Below are 20,777 nucleotides of genomic sequence, written 5' to 3' on the forward strand. Positions count from 1 at the left end.
AAGGCCTGTGACATTTCAAGAAGAGGGAAGTGGACTCCCTGTTTTGAGGGGGGAGTGACAAGGTTCTGGAAATCAGAGACAGCACAGAACCATTTTGTCCCTGTGGCCTTCCTGAACGGCATCCGCTGATGACATTTTGGGCCGGATAATTCTTTGCTCTGGGGTCCTGTCCTGTTTTTTGTCAGATATTTAGCAGCATCCCTGGCCTCCACCCACCGATGCCTCTAGCACCCCGCTCCCAGTTATGACCTTAGGAAGGCACGCTGGACTGCGGTACCTAATGCAGTGTTCTTGTCCTGTGTCGCCGCTTGTCGCTACTCATGTTTATGTTGGACTATTTCATTTTATTTATTTTTTAATTATTTTTGCTGCAGATGTTTCTCCTTTTGCCCCCATTGACACCCACCTCCCCACTCCCCATCCACTCCCCTTCCACGTATTGCTATGTCCACTGGTTAAACACATATGCATATGAGTTCTTTGGTTTATGTCTTTCCCCCCTCCCCCCTTCCTCTGAGGATCGCAGTCTGATCCCTACTTCCATGTCTCTGGGTCTGTTTTGTTCATCAGCTTGTTTTGCTCTTCCATTCCCCAAGGACTATTTTATAGTAATGAGGTTGGAAGTTTTGTTTTCTCCCGCGTTGATGCTTCGTAGACACCAAAGGAGCGGAGGCCGAAGAGTCGGCCATTTCCCGGTGCTGGGTGCGGTCTCTGGTCCTTGGCTTCTCCTTTCAGAGCAAATGCTCATCATCACACGACTGCCACCAAGAGTCGCGATTTGATAAACTGCTCCCTGGCGTTCATTTTGTGCTAGGCACTTTTACATGACGTTTCTAATTTTTATAGCAATCCGAAAGGGAAGTGTTGTTTAGTCATTTCAAGAGGTTCACATACCGTATCAAAACTAGTGAGAGACAGCCCTGGCCGGTTTGGCTCAGCGGTAGAGCGTCGGCCTGTGGTCCAGAGAGACCCGGGTTCGGTTCCCGCTAAGGACACGTACCTCGGTTGCAGTTTGTCCCCGGCCCTGGTTGGGGTCATGTGGGTGGCAACCACTCGATGTGTCCTTTTCACGTCAATGTTTCTCCCTCTCTCTCTCCCTCCCCACTCTATCTGAACAAAAAATTGAAAAATGTCCTCACATGAGGATAAAAACAAACAAACAAACGAGTGAGAGACAGATCCAGGATTTGAAACCAGTTATATCTGACTTCAGAGTCTATTGGTTCTCCTTTCCTTGCTGTCCTGCCCATGGAAGGTGGACAACCTTAGACAACCCTTTTATGCAAAATGCATCACTGCAGTAAGATGCAAGTGTAGAGCAGGGGCCGGGCCCCCACCAGACTGCGGGAATCAGTTGCAGCCCATCTCTGCAAGAGAGACGGTAACGTAGCCCATGTCCCAGCCAGCCGCACCCGGAGGCCAGGTTCATGAGGGCATAGCCCGTCAGCCCAGAAGGGGCTGTCCAGAGAGCTGCGGAGCCACACTGCCATCTTCCCGTGTCAGGCTGTGCAAAGGGTCTATGCGGGGACGATCCATCTCCCTGCATAGACCGGGGCATCAGAGGCACAGAGGACCCCCGCGGCCCCTCTGCCAGGATCCACGTCAGACGGGACGCTCATGCCCAAGGTGGAGCTCATGACTGCACAGCTGAGATGGCCCTTTGTGGGCCAGTGGGTATAAAAACCCCTCTCTATTTATAAACCTCGTGCAGCACAGGCCCAGATGAGCTGGTTTCCACTTTGCGAAGGATTGCTTTCATCTCCTGCAAAGGATGCTTCGAAGTCTCAGGTGTTAGCAGGACAGGGAGGAGAGAAGGGGGAGACAGGGATGGTTCTGGGAACGCAGCAGGCTTTGCCGTGCCGGATGGGGTGCCGTCCTCTGCATGGAGGCTGGCCGGGCTGCTCAGATGTGCAGAATGAGTGTTTTCCGTTTCACCACGTAAGCCAGTGCCATCTGACTGTGTATCTCCGCATCCTGCCGCCTCTGATGCTGACAGGACCTATTCTGTGCGAAAAGCATCTCCAGGGACAGCGAGAAGCTTGCCATGCCTACCAGCTCTCTGGACGCAAATCCGGCGTCGTGTCTCAGAACCACAAACTCAGGAAGCCCCTTTGACCCCATGATCCCATTTCAATTCTGAGCAAATAACCAGCAATGCAGACACAGATACATGCACAAAGACCTTCTCAGCTGAGTTAGTTATCAGTTGGAAAAAATAAGGTGTGGAACTTCCAGTACAGAATGGTCTCAACGGTGTCAATACAGTGTAGTTGTAGGTGTACCAATGCAAAGAATGGAACACACTAACAACAGCTGTGCTTCTCCTGAACACCTATGAATGAAACAGTTACTGTGTGCCGGTGTCTATTCTTGGTGCTGGAGATACCGTGGGGACTCAGTCCCTTCATCCAGGAGTTTTCAGCCAAAGGAGTTGGACAAATGTTGAATGAATGTCTATACAGCAGCAGACACATGGGAACGAAGGAAGGAACAGTAGGTTGTAGAAAGATTAGCAGGGACAACGAACGGGTCAGCAAACTGTGGCCTGTTTTTACATTAAAAAGAAAATTCATTCATTCATTCTATCATTCTATCTATCTATCTATCTATCTATCTATCTATCTATCTATCTATCTATTATCTATCTATCTATCTATCTATCTATCTATCTATCTATCATCTATCTATCTTATCCTCACCCGAAGACATGTCTGCATTTATCTTCAGATAGAGTGGGAAGGAGAAAGAGAGAGAGAGAAACATCGATGTGAGAGAGACACATTGACTGGTTGCCACCCACACGACCCCAACTGGGGCCGGGAACAAACTGCAACCGTGGTACATGGCCTTAGTGGGAACTGAAGCCAGGACTCTGTGGTCCACGGGATGATGCTCTAACCACTGAGCCAAACCAGCCAGGACTATTTTTACAGTTTTATTTTATATTTTATTTTTCTTTATTGGCTTTAGAGAGGGAAGAAGGGAGGAGAGAGAAACATTGATGAGAGAGAACATTGACTGGCTGCCTCCTTCATGCCCCTCACTGGGGATCGGGGCCCACAACCTGGGCATGTGCCCTGACCAGCAATCGAACTGGTGACCTCTTGGTGCAGGGTCGACGCTCAACCACTGAGCCACACTGGCCGGGCTATTTTTACATTTTTAAAGGATTATAAAGGGCAGGGGGAGAAAAGAAGAAGAAGACTACGTCACAGAGACCCTAGGACATTTGCAAAGTAAATTATTTACAAGTAAAATATTTATTCTCTGGCCCTTGGCAGAAAAACTTAGTTGAGCCCTAGCTTGAAGCAGCACAGATGTCTCTGTAAAAAGATGACATTTACTTTGGGAATTTAAGAAATCTAAATAAGAGCTAGCAAAAAATTTAGAAAAGTTTTTTTTTGCCCTCCAAAAGTCTCGTTAGAGAAAACTTGAAAAGTATTTTAGTCCAAAAGTTCTTTTTGTTGGAATCTGGCTGCTTCAGGTAAGGGGCGAGGAAGATATATTTAAAGGGCACGCTGCTATAAATAGGGTTCTTTTGCTAGTGTGTATCCTCATTCCTCAAATCCCTTTACTACATGGTTGGTTTGATTTTAAAATACCACCAGCTTATTTTTTATTTTTCTAGTCCTGTGTCTTTATCAGGTCACAGTCATTTCTAACCTGCACTGCTCATAACAGTAGCATCTTTTGTTTAATTGTGCGTTTACTTTGGTGCCAGGAATCCTGCTAGGTCCTTCCAGCCCACCGTCCTCTATAAACCCTAACGCTCTGCACGATGAATCTTACAAAGAAGGAGCCATGATCAGAGGAGCTGGGTGGGTGGTCTGCGGTCACGCCGCAGGACTGTGACCCAGATCAATCCGCTCTGTAGACCAGGCTCTGCCTTTCGTGGGGCCTTCAGGGGAGGCTCCTCCCTCGTCCTGGGACAGATATTTGTTTCCTTTGTGCTGTTATCACTGATGAAAAGCCCTTCCCACTCCATCACCTTGTCCTCCTCATCCACCTCCTCCCGACTCTGCAAGTAGCAACTGTGGTTTTCAATTTTCTGAACAAAAGAACATTGGGGGGACCTGGCCGTACTGTGCCACTGAGCTTTTTGAGTGGAACTGGAGAAGGATAGACTTTCTAGCTTTCTCATTAGTCCCTTATCTGCTTCTTGCTAGAGTAACTCCATTGCACTCTTAATGTTCCAAATGTATTGTCTTAATTTCTTCTGCTAAAGTCAGATTGAGATTTTGTTGTTGTTGTTAAGCCTCACCTGAGGATATTTTTCCATTAATTATTTTGTTTTGTTTTTTAAAAATATAACTTTATTTTTATTTTTAAAATTTGTTTTTATTGATTTTTGAGAGAGAGAGAGGATGGGAGAGAGAGAGAGATACCTCAATGTGAAAGAGAAACATCGATTGCCTGCCTCCTGCACGCCCCCTACTGGGGATCGAGCCCACAACCCAGGCATGTGCTGGGACCTGGAATCCAACTGGGACCTCTCAGTCCACGGGACAACGCTCAATCCACTGAGCCACACTGGCCGGACTCCATTAATTTTTTTTTTTTATCCTCACCCGAGGACATTTTTCCATTTTTTTGTACAGATAGAGTGGGAGGGAGAGAGAGGAAGAAAGAGAGAAACATCGATGTGAAAGGGACACATCGAGTAGCTGCCACCCGCACGACCAACCAGGGTCGGGGACAAACTGCAACCAAGGTACGTGCCCTTAGCAGGAACCGAACCTGGGTCTCTCCGGACTGCAGGCCGACGCTCTAACCCTGAGCCAAACCGGCCAGGGCTAATTTTTTAGAGTAGAAGGAAGGAAGACAAAGAAACATTGATGTGCGAGAGACACATCGATTGGCTGCCTCCACCACGACCCCAGCCAGGGCCAGAGATCGAGCAACCAAACCTCCAGCCCTTTGGTCTATGGGCTGATGCTCTAACCACTGAGCAGACTTTTTTTTTTTTTAATCCTCACCCGAGGACAAGGACATTTTTCCATTTTTTGTTCAGATAGAGTGGGAAGAAGAGAGAGGGAGAGGGGGGGGAGAGAGAGAGAGAGAGAGAAAAAGAGAGAGAGAGAGAGAGAAACATCGACGTGAAAGGGACACATCGAGTGGCTGCCATCCGCACGACCAACCCGGGCCGGGGACAAACTGCAACCGAGGTACATGCCCTTAGTGAGAACCAAACTCAGATCTCTCTGGACCACAGGCCGATGCTCTAACCGCTGAGCCAAACTGGACAGGGCATAATGTTTCTCATGTAGATTCCTCTTGGTGCCGTGTCTGAGCTGATAAGAGTCTGGCGATTAGTTTTAAGTCTGCTCTTGGGCCAGTGCCGGGCAGGACAGAGGACTTGCTTGGTGTCTGTTGTTTCTCAACTGTCTTGAGCTCAAAATGATCCCTTTTCCAAGGTGATGGTGTATCTTCATCCTCTACAGCAGCGTTTCGAGAAGCCTTCCTTGTTCTCTCTAGTTCCTCCTGTGCCCTGGCCAGCGAGGTTGGTAGCAAAAACACCAGGCTCAGAGCCAGGAGACTGGCAGGGCCATGTGTACAGATTCAAAGCTGGCCGCTAAGTGCCAGGGAGGGGCTGACTTTCTCTGGGGCTCAGCGTCCCCATCTAGTTAAGAGCCAAGCGGTTGGATTAAAAACAGCTAAGATTCGTCAGCTTCTCCATGTGTCTGAATGGTCAGGGAATAGTCAGGAGGCAAATCATACTAGTTATTTGAACAGATAGAGTTAATATAAAAATTATGAACTGGACAAATGAAATGTGTTTTAGATGTCTCCTGAGCTCATGAATACAGGGAGCAGTTGCCATCTCTAGGGATGGGGGGATAGAGAGAAGATGTTGGAATTATTATAACGTAGAAGGTCAGAGATGGGGCCTCGGAGAGTACAGATCGGATGTCTGGGGAGGGGCCCTGGCTGGCTGGTGCTGGTGTGGGCCAAGAGGGAAGGGCAGGATGGGTTGGACTCTACTAATTGGATTCAGCTGCTGGCTTGGAGAGGCACTGCTGTGGAGTGAGGAAGTACTGCTCCCACAAAATTGACAGAAACCCAGAGCACCGTTCTTCTTCCTTCTCCAGCCTTTAAGCTTCTCTCTAGTGCCCCCTAATGGAGGCCCTAGTAGGGAGCGTCCGGCAAAGCACATGTGTGGTTTGTGGACAAAGTAGGGGCTGGATGGATGGTTTGGAGCTGAGAGACAATAGCTTAATAACTGGAACAATGTTCGTTGCTGAAATTGAAAACTGGTGGGTTAGAAGCCTCACTCAGACTTCATTCGTGGTGGAGACAGGTCCAAAGATGGTTTTGAGACACCCTCATCAGTGAGTAAGGCAGTCTTGCTAGACGTAACTCTCAATGGCTCAGAACTGAGCAAGATTCCGTCTGCAGGGAACCAGATGTTGGAAACCCTTAGCTGTCCAGAGCTGGATCGGGCTGACAACTCATCGTCTAGCAGGGAACACTGACCACACGTTATCACCATCCACCATGACACATTTGATGAGTTGGATTTGCAAATCGTTGAGTCATTTTCTCAAACACAAGTGTCGGTGACCTAATATAGTGGGAAATCACTCAGTACATTTTTTGAGCTCATGGCTGGGAATTGACGAGATGGGGAGCATGGGAAACCCTCAGTCTGTCCATGCTCTGTGAGTCCTCCAAGTTCGCAGAGAAACCTCCCCGGGAAAGAGCAGTCTCCCCTACGTATCCCTGTGTTCTACTCCACTTGGGTCTTTGCCCAAATATCCCATTTCAGTGAAATCTTCATGCACCACCTTATTTAAAATTGCCACCTCCTACCCTGGCTCTCCCTATTCCCTCCCCTGCATTATTTTTTTATTTTTTAAATTCCCACCCAAGGATATTTTTACATTTTATCTGCAGACAGAGTGGGAGGGAGGGAGGGAGAGAGAGAGAAACATTGATGTGAGAGACGCATCGATTGGTTGCCTCCCTCATAACTCTGACTGGGGCTGGGGACTGAACTGCAACCGAGGTACGTGCCCTTGGCTGGAATTGAACCCGGGACTCTTTGGTCTGCAGGTCAATGCGCTAACTGCTGAGCCAAACCAGCCAGGGCCTGCATTATTTTATTTTTTTTAATCAGCCTTAGCAGTAGCCTACTTACCATATATTTTACTGACTTATTTCTTTATTACCTGTTTTCCCAACTAGAATGTAAGCTCCATGAAGGCAGAGATTTTCCTGTGTTTGTACCCCATATATTCCCAGTAACTGAAATAGTGCTTACCTAATGACAGGCATTTGATAAATACTTGTAGACTTTTAGGCATATTTCATGAAGTAATATATACTGAAAAGACAAAGGAAGTAACATATTTTGTGACTTTCAGCTATGGGGGTGAAGGGCTGCAAGGCAGGTGAGTGTAGGAAATCCTGGTTTGTGAAAAACATTGACAACAGCAGTTATCATTTCTTTTTATTTGCTAGACTGAAATAATAAAAGAAGGAACTATGCGTCTCTCCCATGTTTATTGCAGCATTATTTACAATCGCCGAGATACTGAAACAATCCCAGTGTTCATCCTTGGATGAATGGAATATTATGCAGCCATAAAAAGAATGAAATCTTGCCATTTGTAACAACATGATGGACCTTGAGGATATTATGTTAAGTGAAATAAGTCAGACAGAGAAAGACATATACCATATGATCTCACTTATATGTGGAATCTTAAAACAACAAGAACAAAATACAGGGCTCATAGATACACAGAACATGTTGTTTGCCGGAAGCAAGGGGGTAGGTAGCTGAAGGAAGTAATTAGGTTCAAACATCCAGTTATAAGATAAATAAGCCATGGGGATGTAATGTACAGCGTGGTGACCATAGTTCATAATACGATATTGCTTATCTGACAGTCGCTAAGACAGTAAATCTCAAAAGGTCTCATCACAAGAAAAGAAAATTCTGTAACTGTGTGTGGTGATAGATGTTAACTAGATTTAATGTGGTGATTTCACAGTATATGCAGATATCAGCTCATCATGCTGTACACCTGGAGCTAATATGTTGTGTGTCAATTGACCCTTATAAAAAAAAATGAAATAAGGCCATCTGTCCCCAGGAAGATAAAGCCGAAAATAGTTAAATTGCTCCTTTTGGGGACCTACCTTCAAAGTGATGAACTAGTCCTGGCCGGTTTTGCTCAGTGGTTAGAGCATTGGCTTGTGGTCCAGAGAGACCCGGGTTCAGTTCCTGCTAAGGGCACGTACCTTGGTTGCAGTTTGTCCCCAGCCCTGGTTGGGTCATGCGGGTGGCAGCCACTGGATGTGTCCCTTTCACGTTGATATTTCTCTCTCTCTCCCTCCCCCTCCATCTGAACAAAAAATGGAAAAATGTCCTTGGGTGAGGATAAAAAACAAAACAAAAGAAAAAAAACAAACAAAAAAACAAAGTGATGAACTAGCTAATTGCAGCTTTTTGATCTGCACAAATAAAGCATCAGCAGGTCCTGTCTGCGAAAGACACTTTGTATTCATTGTTTGATTTACAGTCAAGTCTGACCAAAGGGATACATAGGAAACTTGTAGGCATCATTTTCTCTGCATGAACGATGTTCTGCAAAGTTTCCTCCATGGGTTTAGTCAATACCGCATCTACTTAGCACGATCATTGATAATTAGTAAGCACTCAATATTTAATAAGAAAAAATTGTCCACGTGCTTTGGAGATTTCCCTCCTCTCTGAGGATTCTTGGTTTGCCTTGAATACCATAAATGTGTCTGCAACAGTATATTTATATGATACTTTAAATTAGCTGATTATATTCTAAGACAAGTGATAGTTACATGTGTCTGAGAAATGATAGCGCATTGCTACTCTGTTCCACGTTACTGTAAGAAATATGACCACTGGTTGTAGCTTAGAAATGTTCTTTCTGGGTGTTTAATAGTAGCTGGTTTCATTGGCAATTGCTGTTTTTCATTTGGACCATTTTCTTCCTTCCCAATATTCCTCATACCTACTTTGCGACTTCTCCCCGGAAATTCTCTGTCTCTCTTTACATTTTTTTTTTTAATCCTCAACCGAGGACATTTTTCCATTTTTTGTTCAGATAGAGCAGGAGGGAGAGAGAGGAAGAGAGAGAGAGAGAAACATCGATGTGAAGGGACACATCGAGTGGCTGCCACCTGCACAACCAACCAGGGCCGGGGACAAACTGCAACCGAGGTACATGCCCTTAGCGGGAACCGAACCCGGGTCTCTCGGGACCGCAGGCCGACGCTCCAACCGCTGAGCCAAACCGGCCAGGGCTCTCTTTACATTTTTAAAAATTAAAAATAATATTTCAATTACAATTTCCAGTTAATATTATTTTGTATTTGTTTCAGGTGTACAGCATATTAGTTAGAGAACCATATACTTTACAAAGTGTTCCCCCTGACATTTTTAGTACTCAACTGACCTTATACAGAATTATTACAATATTATTGACCATATTTCCTATGCTGTACTAGAAATTCTCTCTTATTTATTTATTTATTTTTTAAAGGTCATTTTTTTATTTTTTTTTATCCTCACCCGAGGACATTTTCCATTTTTTGTTCAGATAGAGTGGGAGGGACAGAGAGAGAGAGAGAGAGAGAAACATCGACGTGAAAGGGACACATCGAGTGGCTGCCACCCACACAACCCAACCAGGGCCGGGGACAAACTGCAACCGAGGTACATGCCCTTAGCGGGAACCGAACCCGGGTCTCTCAGGACCGCAGGCCGACGCTCTAACCACTGAGCCAAACTGGCCAGGACTAGAAATTCTCTCTTTAAACGTAGCACCACAGGTTAAGGATTTTGTAGCACAAAAACTTTTTTTTTTTTTACTTAAAAATAAAATGATAACATTTCCTTCTGCATATTGTACATCTAAGTAAGTCTATAAAAAAGGAACATCAAACCCAGTTCTATGTTAGTATGTGTACACTCATGTAAAAACCCATGAGACTGTTTTTGGTTTTTTTTTGAATAGCATTCCTAAGAAGTTGAATTTGTACGGAACGTCTAATTTTCCAAGCACACCTGTTGCCTTCCACCTTTGATGTCGGTGACATGGAATTTCTAGGATGCATAAACATGGGCCTTGGGTTTTCTAAAGCATTGCACGGCCTCTAATGTTTTGTCTGCTCTTTCCTCCCCCTCCTCTCTGTTTCCTGGCAGGGATGATAGTCTATCTGGGAATGATGGCGGGGGCCTTCGTCCTGGGGGGCCTGGCTGATAAGCTGGGGAGGAAGAGAGTCCTCAGCGTGTCTCTGGCGCTCAATGCCTCCTTCGCCTCCGTCTCCTCCTTTGTGCAAGGTTATGGGGCCTTCCTCTTCTGCCGACTCATCTCAGGCATAGGGTACGTAGTCTCAGAGCTTCAGCTGGGCCCCCTAGAACCGTGGTCCATCCATCCGGGATCTCGATCTCTGAGTGCTCCCTCCAGGAAAACCTTGGACTGGATTTTTATCCCACTCCCAAGACACCACATTGGGGTTGACCTTAGAAAGGGGTTAAGTGGTCCAACAGTGTAAGTGGTCAATACGACCTGCCATTTCCTTGGCCAGTGTTTCAAATCCACTCGGTTATTTCACCACGGAGCCTGACGGTGGGGTCGAGGCCACGTGGTTGTTGCCGTGACCATTTTGATCGTGTGGCTTGATTCTCTTATCCTGCAGTATCGGCGGAGCTCTGCCCATTGTGTTCGCCTATTTCTCGGAATTCTTGTCTCGGGAGAAGCGAGGGGAGCATCTCAGCTGGCTGGGCATCTTCTGGATGACCGGGGGCATCTATGCCTCTGCCATGGCCTGGACCGTCATCCCGCACTACGGTGAGCCCACTGGCTTGAAGCAGCCCAGAGACATTGCCTGTCCTCAGCCCTATTCCCTGTACTCACTGTGCGTGACCTTGATTTTCCTAAAGGAATTCCGACACTGGACACTCGCTGCTCATTTCAATACATGGGCTTCAGGACATAATACAGCGTCTCCTCCCTCCCTCCCTCCTACCCGCCCTTCCTCCTGTCTCCTTCTTTCCTTTCCTTTCTTCTTCCTTCTTTTTATTTGAAAGAACTTCACCTGTTTTTTTTTTTTTTAATTTATTTTATTTTATTTTTTTAATCCTCACCCGAGGACATTTTTTTTTCTTCCATTGTTTGTTCAGATAGAGTGGGAGGGAGAGAGAGAAACGTCGATGTGAAAGGGACACATCGAGTGGTTGCCACCTGCACGACCAACCAGGGCCGGGGACAAACTGCAACCGAAGTACGTGCCCTTAGCGGGAACCGAACCCGGGTCTCTCTGGACCACAGGCCGACACTCTAACCGCTGAGCCAAACCAGCCAGGGCTATTTTATTTTATTTAAAAAAATTTTTTTTATTAATTTATTTTTGTTACAGATGTTCCCCCTTTTTTTCTCCATTGACACCCTCGTCCCCATCCCCCCACCCCATACCCGGCTTTGTTGTCCGGGTCCATCGGTTACGCGTACATGCATATAAGAACTTCACCTGTTATCTCCTCTAGCTATCCTCTCCTTAACAAGTTGGGGTTCAGTAACCCCATTTTATGGAGGATGACAGAGAAGCCAAGAGAAGGTGGTGATTTGGCCAAGGTCACTGCCCTGGCATGACCTTGTATACTGATACGCCCCGCCCTCCTCTTCCCCCATGCAGTAGTCTTGTAGACTGAAGACACTGAGCAGCCTCACAGGCAAGGTCTCTGTTTCAGCTGGGACAACTTTATTATCCTGGATAATTGTAAAAAGCGGATTCTCTAGACAGAGACCTGGCATTGCTAACACTCACTGTTGCTTCTGTCAACGGCAAAGCAGGGAGGAGGCAGCCGTTTTGAATTTGATTATGACGCCTCTTTGTGTCTCCTGGGCAACAGGTACCGACTGCACCCTGCAAAGTCACTTTTGGAAAAGCCCCCGTTGTGGGTGTAGGCTTTGCCATGACTTAGAACCTGCGGAGGGATGGGGGTAGCAGACTACTGTGCCTGAAGCTAACTAATACTTTGCTCATTCACCTCCTTGGTGTCCTTGTGTTCAATGTGGTCCTGGGTGTGTTCTGGGCTCATGGAGGCACAATGTATATATATTTTTGAAGTCTTAGTAGAGACGGTGCTTCCTCTATTAATTAAGGAGAGGCTGGGGCATTACTCTGATAATCCTATAAATCCTAAATCTCAGTGGTTTAACACAATCAAAGTTTCCCTCTCCTGCAAAGTCTGACTGATGTCTCTGATCTGCAGGTGGCTCTGTTCCGTCCATAATTTGGGGACTCAGACTCCTAGCCTATGATTGCATCATCTCCAACATGTCACTTCAAGGTCGCTGATTTGGGAAAGAGCATGAGCAGTTGAATATGGGCAGGGCAGGCTAGGAAGTGGGGGACATCCTCTCTGCTCTCATCCCGTTTGCCCCAAATCTTTAATATGATCACACCCTTTGCAAAGGACACCCGGCAAAGCAATCTAGCTTGTGCCCAGAAAGGAGAGGAAATGGGTTTGGGAACATCATGTAATCTTTGTCAGATGTAGTACCTGAGAACCCACTGGGTTTTGTATCAGAAACAGAGAAGAAATAGGAGCAGGAATAATAAAATAAAAGAGTTGAAGAGTGTTCCCAGTAATTCTGTCACCCGGAGCCGTGCTGCACAGTTTTGGATACCAGGTTGTATTTCTCCGAAGATCAGGTTCTGCATTCTACACTCAGACACACACTTTATTTTATTTATTTATTTTTTATTTTTTATCCTCACCCGAGGATATTTTTCCATTTTTTGTACAGATAGAGTGGGAGGGAGAGAGGAAGGGAGAGAGAGAGAGAAACATCGATGTGAAGGGACACATCGAGTGGCTGCCACCCGCACGACCAACCAGGGCCGGGGACAAACTGCAAGCGAAGTACGTGCCCTCAGCGGGAACCGAACCCGGGTCTCTCCGGACCGCTGGCCGACGCTCTAACCGCTGAGCCAAACCGGCCAGGGCCGGACACACACTTTAATTGCCCGTGTGCTGTGCTGTTGGTTTTGTGTGTCTGAGGAATTCCCTTTCCCCCAACAGCTTTTGCTGTATCATTTCCCCAGTTAACGATCCAAATGTGTGGACCCAAAGAAACCATTTCCACATTTAAATTGAGTAAAAGATTTTTTTTGGGGGGGGGGGGCAGATAAAATCTGGATAAAAGCTGAGTCAAAGGCGTGGTGCTGTGTGATTTGGGGCAAGTCATTCCATCTTGTCCAGACTTGGTTCCTTCAGCTATAAAACGGAGTGAGGAAGGAAACAGAACATTGATAATACGGACCTGGCCCAGTCCTAACACTCAGCAAGTCTTGGGATGCAAAGGGGAGTTATGGGCTAGTTTCCCTCTAAAAAGCAGAAGCAATTTTAGGCCCCCTATTTGCAGACTGTTTTGTCTACCGAGGAGGCATGCCCTCCACCTGACCAATGAGCTAAGGTCTTTGTCTTCCCTCTGATTGGATCAGCTTAGTTCATGTGCCCACCTCAGCCAATCACTATACCCCAGAGGATGCCAGGTCCTGAATGGTCTACATATACCTCCTTTCTCATTCCTGGCACTGGGGCTGGGGGTCAGGCCCCCCAAAACCATATAAGTGCAACACAGGAAGATCTTGGGGGGATGTTGTGGGGGAGCCAACCCACAGTGGTCACTGCACACTGCATAATTTTTTCTCTTCACTCTACACCCACACACCCACACCAGTGCCTGGGTATCTGGTTTCTAAGAGAGCAATAAAAGCATTTAGGTGGGGAGGCTGTCGACCAAGACTGAATGGGCTGCTCCAGGCAGAGGACTGCGTGGCTGCTGACTGACCTCCACTGATCGACAGCAGGGCCCGTGGTTACATATTGTACCCCAATTGGACACGGTGTTTTTTATTTGCATGCTCAGATGAAATCTGTGACTTTAACATCCCATTTCAAAATACAGGCCTCTTACGAAGAGTTGAGGGGAAGAGAAAGGAGAATAAAGAGGGAAATAAATGCTCAATAAAAGGTAGTACAGTGTTGGAGGTAGGGGAATGGAGTATGAGGGGGGGAAAAAAGAGAAATGGGAAAATAGACTATTTTGAGTGGTGCCAATCCTTGGTAGTACCAAAGAACTAAAGTCAAAATGTATACTTTTTAAAAACAAAAATTATCACCCAAGGATATTTTTCTATATATCGTCGGACAAAGGGGTGGGGGGAGAGAAGGAGAGAAAGGGAGAGAGAAACATCGACGTGAGAGGGGCACATTGACTGGTTGCCTACCGCATGACCCCGACCAGGGCCAGGGATGAACCACAAATGAGGTATGTGCCCTTGGCCAGAACCGAACCCACGACTCATTGATCCACCGGCCTATGCTCTACCGCTGAGCAAGTAAAAAAAAAAAAAAAAATACAAGCCTCTTAGATAATCTGGCTCAATTGAAACAGGCATTAACTTGGGGAAAACCCATCCTAGAAATATGGTAGACTTGGAGCCCAGTAAAAGAAGACTGATTATTGATTTTTAAGCCTCATTTTGCAAGGACCAGATGTTTGGTCCACAGTGAACCAGACATTTGATGATATTTGTTAAGATGCCTAAGACATTAATCCTCTAACCTTCCACCCTCAGCAGGACACATGCAGGGGTCACTACAGAGAGGAGACAGGGGTGTGCGCACGGCTGTGCAACCTATTTAACTGCTTTCGCAGGAGCAAAGCGATGGGAGGTCTCGGTACCAGGAATTTGGGTGACCGAGTCATTGAGAAAGAAAATGACAAAACTCAGAATGTTTTCCTGGGGACTCAGGAAAAAAAAAAATGTATGTATTATGGAAGAGTGATTCCCGTTGTAGTCAGGACTGCCAGCTATGTGTGAAATCCCGACACAGAACAGTAGGGCAAGCCAAAGACCAATGAACCGAGCAATTCCTCTCTTCAAGTTAATAGCTGTTCCGTGTATTGGGGGAGCAGTTCACGCTTTAATTTTATTTAATTTAAGGCCCCGAACATGTGCCTCATAAATGGGAAATGCAGATTACTAAAATCACCATAAAAACCATAGAGGCATGAGGGGCTAATGGATTTCGGATAATTTAAACATATTATCATAAAACAATCTTTCTGAGGCAGAACACTTTATAAATTGTTCATCGTATTTTTTAAATAATCCTTTGTATTTCTGTGGTGTCAGTTGTTATTTCTCCTCTTTCTTTTCTGATTTTGTTTAGTTGGGTCCTCTCTCTTTGTCTCTCAGTCAGTCTGGCAAAAATCTTATTTATCTTTTCAAAGAACCAGTTCATTTCATTGATCATTTGAATTGTGTTTTTAGTGTCTATGTTGTTTATTTCCACTCTGACCTTTACTATTTCTTTCCTTCTGTCTGCTCTGGGTTTTTCTTTTTGTTTACTTTCTAGCATTTTAATTATTATGTATTTTGGTGTGGGCCTCTCTGTGTTCTTTCTTGGGGCTCTCTGTGCTTCCTGAACTTGTATGCCTTTTTCCGTCACCAAGTTAGGGAAGTTTTCTGTCACTATTTCTTCAAATATATTCTCTAACCCTTGCTCATTTAAAACCAATTTTTTTCTTTATTGATTTTTAGAGAGAGGGAGAGAGAGACAGAACATCGACGAGAGAGAACATCGACTGGCTGCCTCCTGCATGCCCCCTGCTGGAAATCAGACCAACAACTTGGGCATGTGCCTTGACTGGGAATTAAACGGGTGACTTCTTGGTGCATGGGTCAATGCTCAACCACTGAGCCACATCAGTCAAGCTTAACCCCTGTTCATTTTTTATTTTTATTTCTCACCTGCAGATATTTTTCCATTGATTTTCAGACAGAGTGGGAAGGAGGGAAGAAGGGAGGAAGAAAGAGAGAGAGAAACATTGATGTGAGAGAGACACATCAATTGGTTGCCTCCTGCATGGCCCTGATCAGGGCCAGGGATCGAACCACAACAGAGTCACGTGCCCTTGACCAGAATCTAACCCACAGCTCTTTGGTCCACATGACGACACTCCAACCACTGAGTCAAACCGGCCATGGCAACCCTTGCTCATTTTCTTCTTCTTCTGACCATTGCTCATTTTCTTCTTCTTCTGGAACTCCTATGATGTGGATGTTGTTATATTTCATATTATCCCACAGCTCACAACCTTGGTCATATTAGACCATGTTCTGGCTTTCCTTCAGCCACACCCCTTCTGATGAAACAAGGGTTCCCTGAGGGCCAGGAGCCCTGCTTCTTCAGATCCTGCTGTGGTGACTCAGGACCCAGGAATTAACACTAAACTCAAGTGATCATGACAGGGATGTTGATCGTCACCATGGTGGTGTGTATGGTGTGTCCACACATGTGAACATGAGGCCCCTCACTCTGTAGGAGGGGTGAGGAAGGAAGATTATGGGAGGGGGTCCCTTGGGGTGGGTGGTTCGTGTGCAGTGCTGGGCAGGGGATAGAACATCTGTTGTTGAACAGGTTGTTAACTGCAATTTCAAAGGGTATATAGAAATATGGGATGTTGCCTCTTTCACCCAAGGTCCTATAAATGTCAGGCCAGGCCCACTTGGGGGTTTTAGGATGCAGAGTCCCGGTGTCCATCCCAGACTTGGGAGTCAGTAGCTTTGGGGGCACAGCAGGGAGTCTGCATTTGAACCTGCTCTCCGGGTGTTCCTCTCGTGCCCTGAAGTTGGAGAGCCGGTGCTTGAAGGTAGTGTCAGAAATTCTCTGCTTTCTCCTTGGCAGGCTGGGGCTTCAGCATGGGCACCCACTACCACTACCACAGCTGGAGAGTGTTTGTCATCGTCTGTGCTCTGCCCTGTACCGTGTCCTTGGTGGCCCTGAGGTTCATGCCAGAGAGCCCACGGTTTCTGCTAGAGGTGAGTCAGAGCCCCTGCGCCAAGGAAGAGCAATGGGAGAGAGACAGGAGCTAGCTCTGCTTCCTCAGCCCTTTAGACCCTCTTCCTCTCTTGCGAACCCCTCCATGTTGGCTGTCCTGACCCATCATCAAATCGGCTCCCTCGCTGTCTGTGATGGTTGCTTGCCATGGGTTCATGGACCACCTGAGGCAGAGGGGCTCAGGAGGTCACGGAGCACTGGGCACAGGTGCAGGGGCCTCCTGAAGCTGCTTCTGGCACCCACTCTCTCCAGAGGTCCCGATTATGAGGCTCTGCAAAGCTGTGTGACATTTCTGCTTGTAAGATCTGTGGGAAAGCTTGTTACTGCTCCCCAGAGATGAGTCCTTGGAGCCTCCCACCTGGATCTTGTGTGTGCAGTGGTCAGACAGGGCGGGGCTGGTAGAGGGGCAGTAGGACTCACAGGCTGTAATAGCCCCAATTCTGCGTTCACTTCTGGGGCTCCTAGACCTTCCTTCAGAGTGATCCTCCTTGTTGAATTTCCCACTGACCAGGCAACACATACCGCAGGGAGGGTTGTTTTTTTTTATTTTTTTTCCTTTATTGGTTTTAGAGAGAGAGGAAGGGAGAAGGAGAGAGAGATAGAAACATTGATGAGAGAGAACATCGATGGGCTGCCTCCCCACTGGGGATCGGGCTCACAACCTGGGCATGTGCCCTGACCTGAATAGAATTGGTGACCTCTTGGGGATGGGTCAATGCTCAACCACTGAGCCACACGAGCTGGGCGCAGGAAGTGTTTTAACCAGGATATCTCAACAGTTACGCCTGGTTGTGTATTGGTGTCCTGGGGCTGCTATAACAGAGGACCGCAGTCTGAGTGGCTCAGAGTAACAGCCATTTGTAGGCTCACCCTTCTGGAGGCTGGAAGGTCAAAATCCAGGTGTCGGCAGGGCCACGTTCCCTCTGGAGCCCTTCGGGGAACCCTGCCTTGCCTTTCCTCCTTGGTTCATAGCTGTGTCACGCCAGTCCCTGCCTTTGTCGTCCACGCCTCCTCCTTATGTGTCTGCGTCTTCACATGACTCTTATAAGGACACAGTCATATGGATGCGGGGCCCACCCTGTTCCAGAATGACCTCATCCTAATTACACCCTTAGCAGCCCTTTTTCCAAATAAGGCCACATCGTGAGTTCCTGGAGGTTAGGACCCCTGCGTATCTTTTGGGGGGTGCACAGTTCAACGTATAACGTGTGTGTTTGCTTTATCCTCTCAGTGAGGATATGACCTCCACTCAGCGGTCCGTTCAACCTCCCGGCTCCGAGCAGTTACTCCTAGCACATAACGATGTTAATGCCGAGCATCTAGACCTTGAAGGCTCAACGTCATTATCCTTCCCTGGTGGGCTGGTGACGGGAACCTGTCCTCATCTTTCACAAGCCCTAAATAGTAGCAAGTCCACATCCCATCGCCTTGGACTTGGGTATCCGCACTCAGCAGCAAAGGATTTTTCCACCTCTCTTTCCTTGGTATTTCCAGATGGGCAAACATGACGAAGCTTGGATGATTCTCAAGCAAGTCCACGACACCAACATGAGAGCGAAGGGGACCCCGGAGAAGGTGTTCACGGTGAGTGTGTGGTCCGTGTCAGGGAGAGGAACCCCTCTTTCCTGGTTTGCTTTGCTGAAAAAATAACGTCATTATATAAGCACATCCCAGAAAGTCTGCCAAAAGATGAATAAAACCTTTGACATTCTTATCACTGTGAAATAATGAATTCTTTACATTTTGATGGATAACCTCAGTACCGACAATTATTAAATAATGAAAGAAAAAGGAACTAGCTGTATTCATGAGGGGTTACCGTAATTACATGTATTTACGTATATATGTTACGTAAGAGTTCGCATGAGCATTCTATACGGTGTCTTGTAGTGTTCATAACTATCCTTTTAGTGAACATCAATATTAGGAGCATTAACACAGTTTTTCTAAACACGTCCCTAAGCTTAGATATTATTTCCCTCGTTTCATTACCTTGTTCCTGTAAATATTGCTTCAATGAACCTCCTCACACATATAGTTTCTTTCCCTTTCTTCATGTTCTGGGTTTGTTTTCTAGGAGATGATGGCTAGAAACGAAACAACTAGTTCCAAGAGCTTGAATATTTTGATTATCTCTTGAGATACATTGCCAAATTACATTTCAATACGGTGTACAAGGCCACAAGCAACAAGTTGCCCATTTCTCTCCATCCTTACCACCAATGGGCTGTTAGCCTGCCTTTTTTTTTTTTTCTTGCTAGTTTATAAAGTTAAAAAACTAGTAAATGGTGATTTCCATGAAGATGTCCTGTTAGTTTCCATGATCTGTGTCCCTCCCCACCAAGCAATGTGGCCAACCCCAAGGAATGCCCACTGCAGGCATCTCTGTACCTGTTGGCATAACTTTCTTCCCAGACCCAGCCTCAAATCTCTCTCCTCCAAAAACCCTTCCCGGATTAACTCCCACCTACATGGGGGTGCATGTATCTTTTTGAATTAGTGTTTTTGTTTTATTTGGATAAATACCCAAATGAAATTGCTGGATCATAGGGTTGTTCTAATTTTAATTGTTTGAGGAACCTCCATACTGTTTTCCATAGTGGCTACACCAATTTAAATTCCCACCAACAGTGCACAATTGTCCCCATTTCTCCCCATCCTCGCCAACACTTGCTATTTCTTGTTTTTTTGTTTGTTTGTTTGTTTGTTGTTTGTTTTTAATAATAGCCACAGGTGTGAGGTGATATCTTATTGTGATTTTGATTTGTATTTCCCTGAAAATTCGTGATGTTGAACTTCTTTTTATATGCCAATTGGCCATTTGTATGTCTTATTTGGAAAAATGTTTATTTAGATCCTCTGCCCATTTTAATTGGATTGTTTGGTGTTTGCTATGGAGTTGTATACGTTCTTCATATATTTTGGATGTTAACTGCTTTTCAGATATATGATTTGCAGATATTTTCCCCATTCACTAGATTGCTCTTTCATTTTGTTGATGATTTTCTTTGCTGTACAGGGGAAGTTATATTTTCTCTTATTTTGTTGTGTTTTTAAAATGTCCTGCATAGCAAACTCCATGTCCCCACCACACACATACTCTATTTTGTACATGGGTTCTAGACTTCTGTGCTGTTAATACTCATTGAGGACAGACTTGTGAATTTTAAGGTAGAGTCAACCCCACTGTGGGAAAATCAGATATAAATGGGAATTTAGTGAATTATGACCCACTAACTTCTCAAAGGCATGACTGAGGGAAAAGACAGATCCGTCTTTGTCTGCAGAGGGCTAAATATTCCAGAGATGCTATGTACATCTTTGGTTAAGAATCACCGAATGAGGGGGTCACCAAAGGCTACTCTGGCCCTCAAATTGGTAAGGTTAGTCCCATTCAACTAGAAATGGAAAAGTCTGATACAAAGCAGGTTTGAGATCATCTAGCTCACCTTTGTTTTACAGGTTTCCCATATTAAAACTCCCAAGCAAACGGACGAGTTCTTCGAGATCCAAAGTGCAACAGGAACTTGGTACCAACGCTGCCTGGTCAGATTCAAGACCACTTTCAAGCAGGTATAACTGGAGATGCGTAGTGATTAGGAAGCGGGCTCTGTGGGAATCTGTAACCTCAGTGGGTGAAGAATAGAAGTCTCGAGCACCATCAACCCAAGCCAGTGCCATGGGGAGGAAGCAACCCTGCACGGTGACATCCGCGTCAGCGCCCATGACCGCCTCTCGCTTGCTGTGAGCCCTTGAGCCACAAACTCTCTAAACCTTAGTTTCTCGTCTTTGCTCTTCTTTGCCCGGGCAGAGATTCTGAATGTAGATACAATGGTAGTATGAGTAAACATCCTTCTCTCTAGCATCTTCT

General features: G+C 46.1%; 1 protein-coding gene across 4 annotated transcripts in view; it reads left to right on the top strand.

The window, feature by feature from the left end:
• SV2B (synaptic vesicle glycoprotein 2B) overlaps positions 1-20,777 on the top strand; it is a 103,500-nt gene that overhangs the window by 62,494 nt on the left and 20,229 nt on the right. For all 4 annotated transcript variants that reach the window (XM_036278036.1, XM_036278037.1, XM_036278038.1 and 1 more), the window contains 5 exons: positions 10,190-10,370; positions 10,687-10,838; positions 16,754-16,887; positions 18,401-18,490; positions 20,369-20,479. In XM_036278036.1, coding sequence (XP_036133929.1) covers positions 10,190-10,370; positions 10,687-10,838; positions 16,754-16,887; positions 18,401-18,490; positions 20,369-20,479 — 668 coding nt within the window. The remainder of the gene's footprint in view (positions 1-10,189; positions 10,371-10,686; positions 10,839-16,753; positions 16,888-18,400; positions 18,491-20,368; positions 20,480-20,777) is intronic.

The sequence above is a fragment of the Molossus molossus genome, unplaced genomic scaffold, assembly GCF_014108415.1.
Source record: "Molossus molossus isolate mMolMol1 unplaced genomic scaffold, mMolMol1.p scaffold_m16_p_24, whole genome shotgun sequence".
Taxonomy (NCBI): domain Eukaryota; kingdom Metazoa; phylum Chordata; class Mammalia; order Chiroptera; family Molossidae; genus Molossus; species Molossus molossus.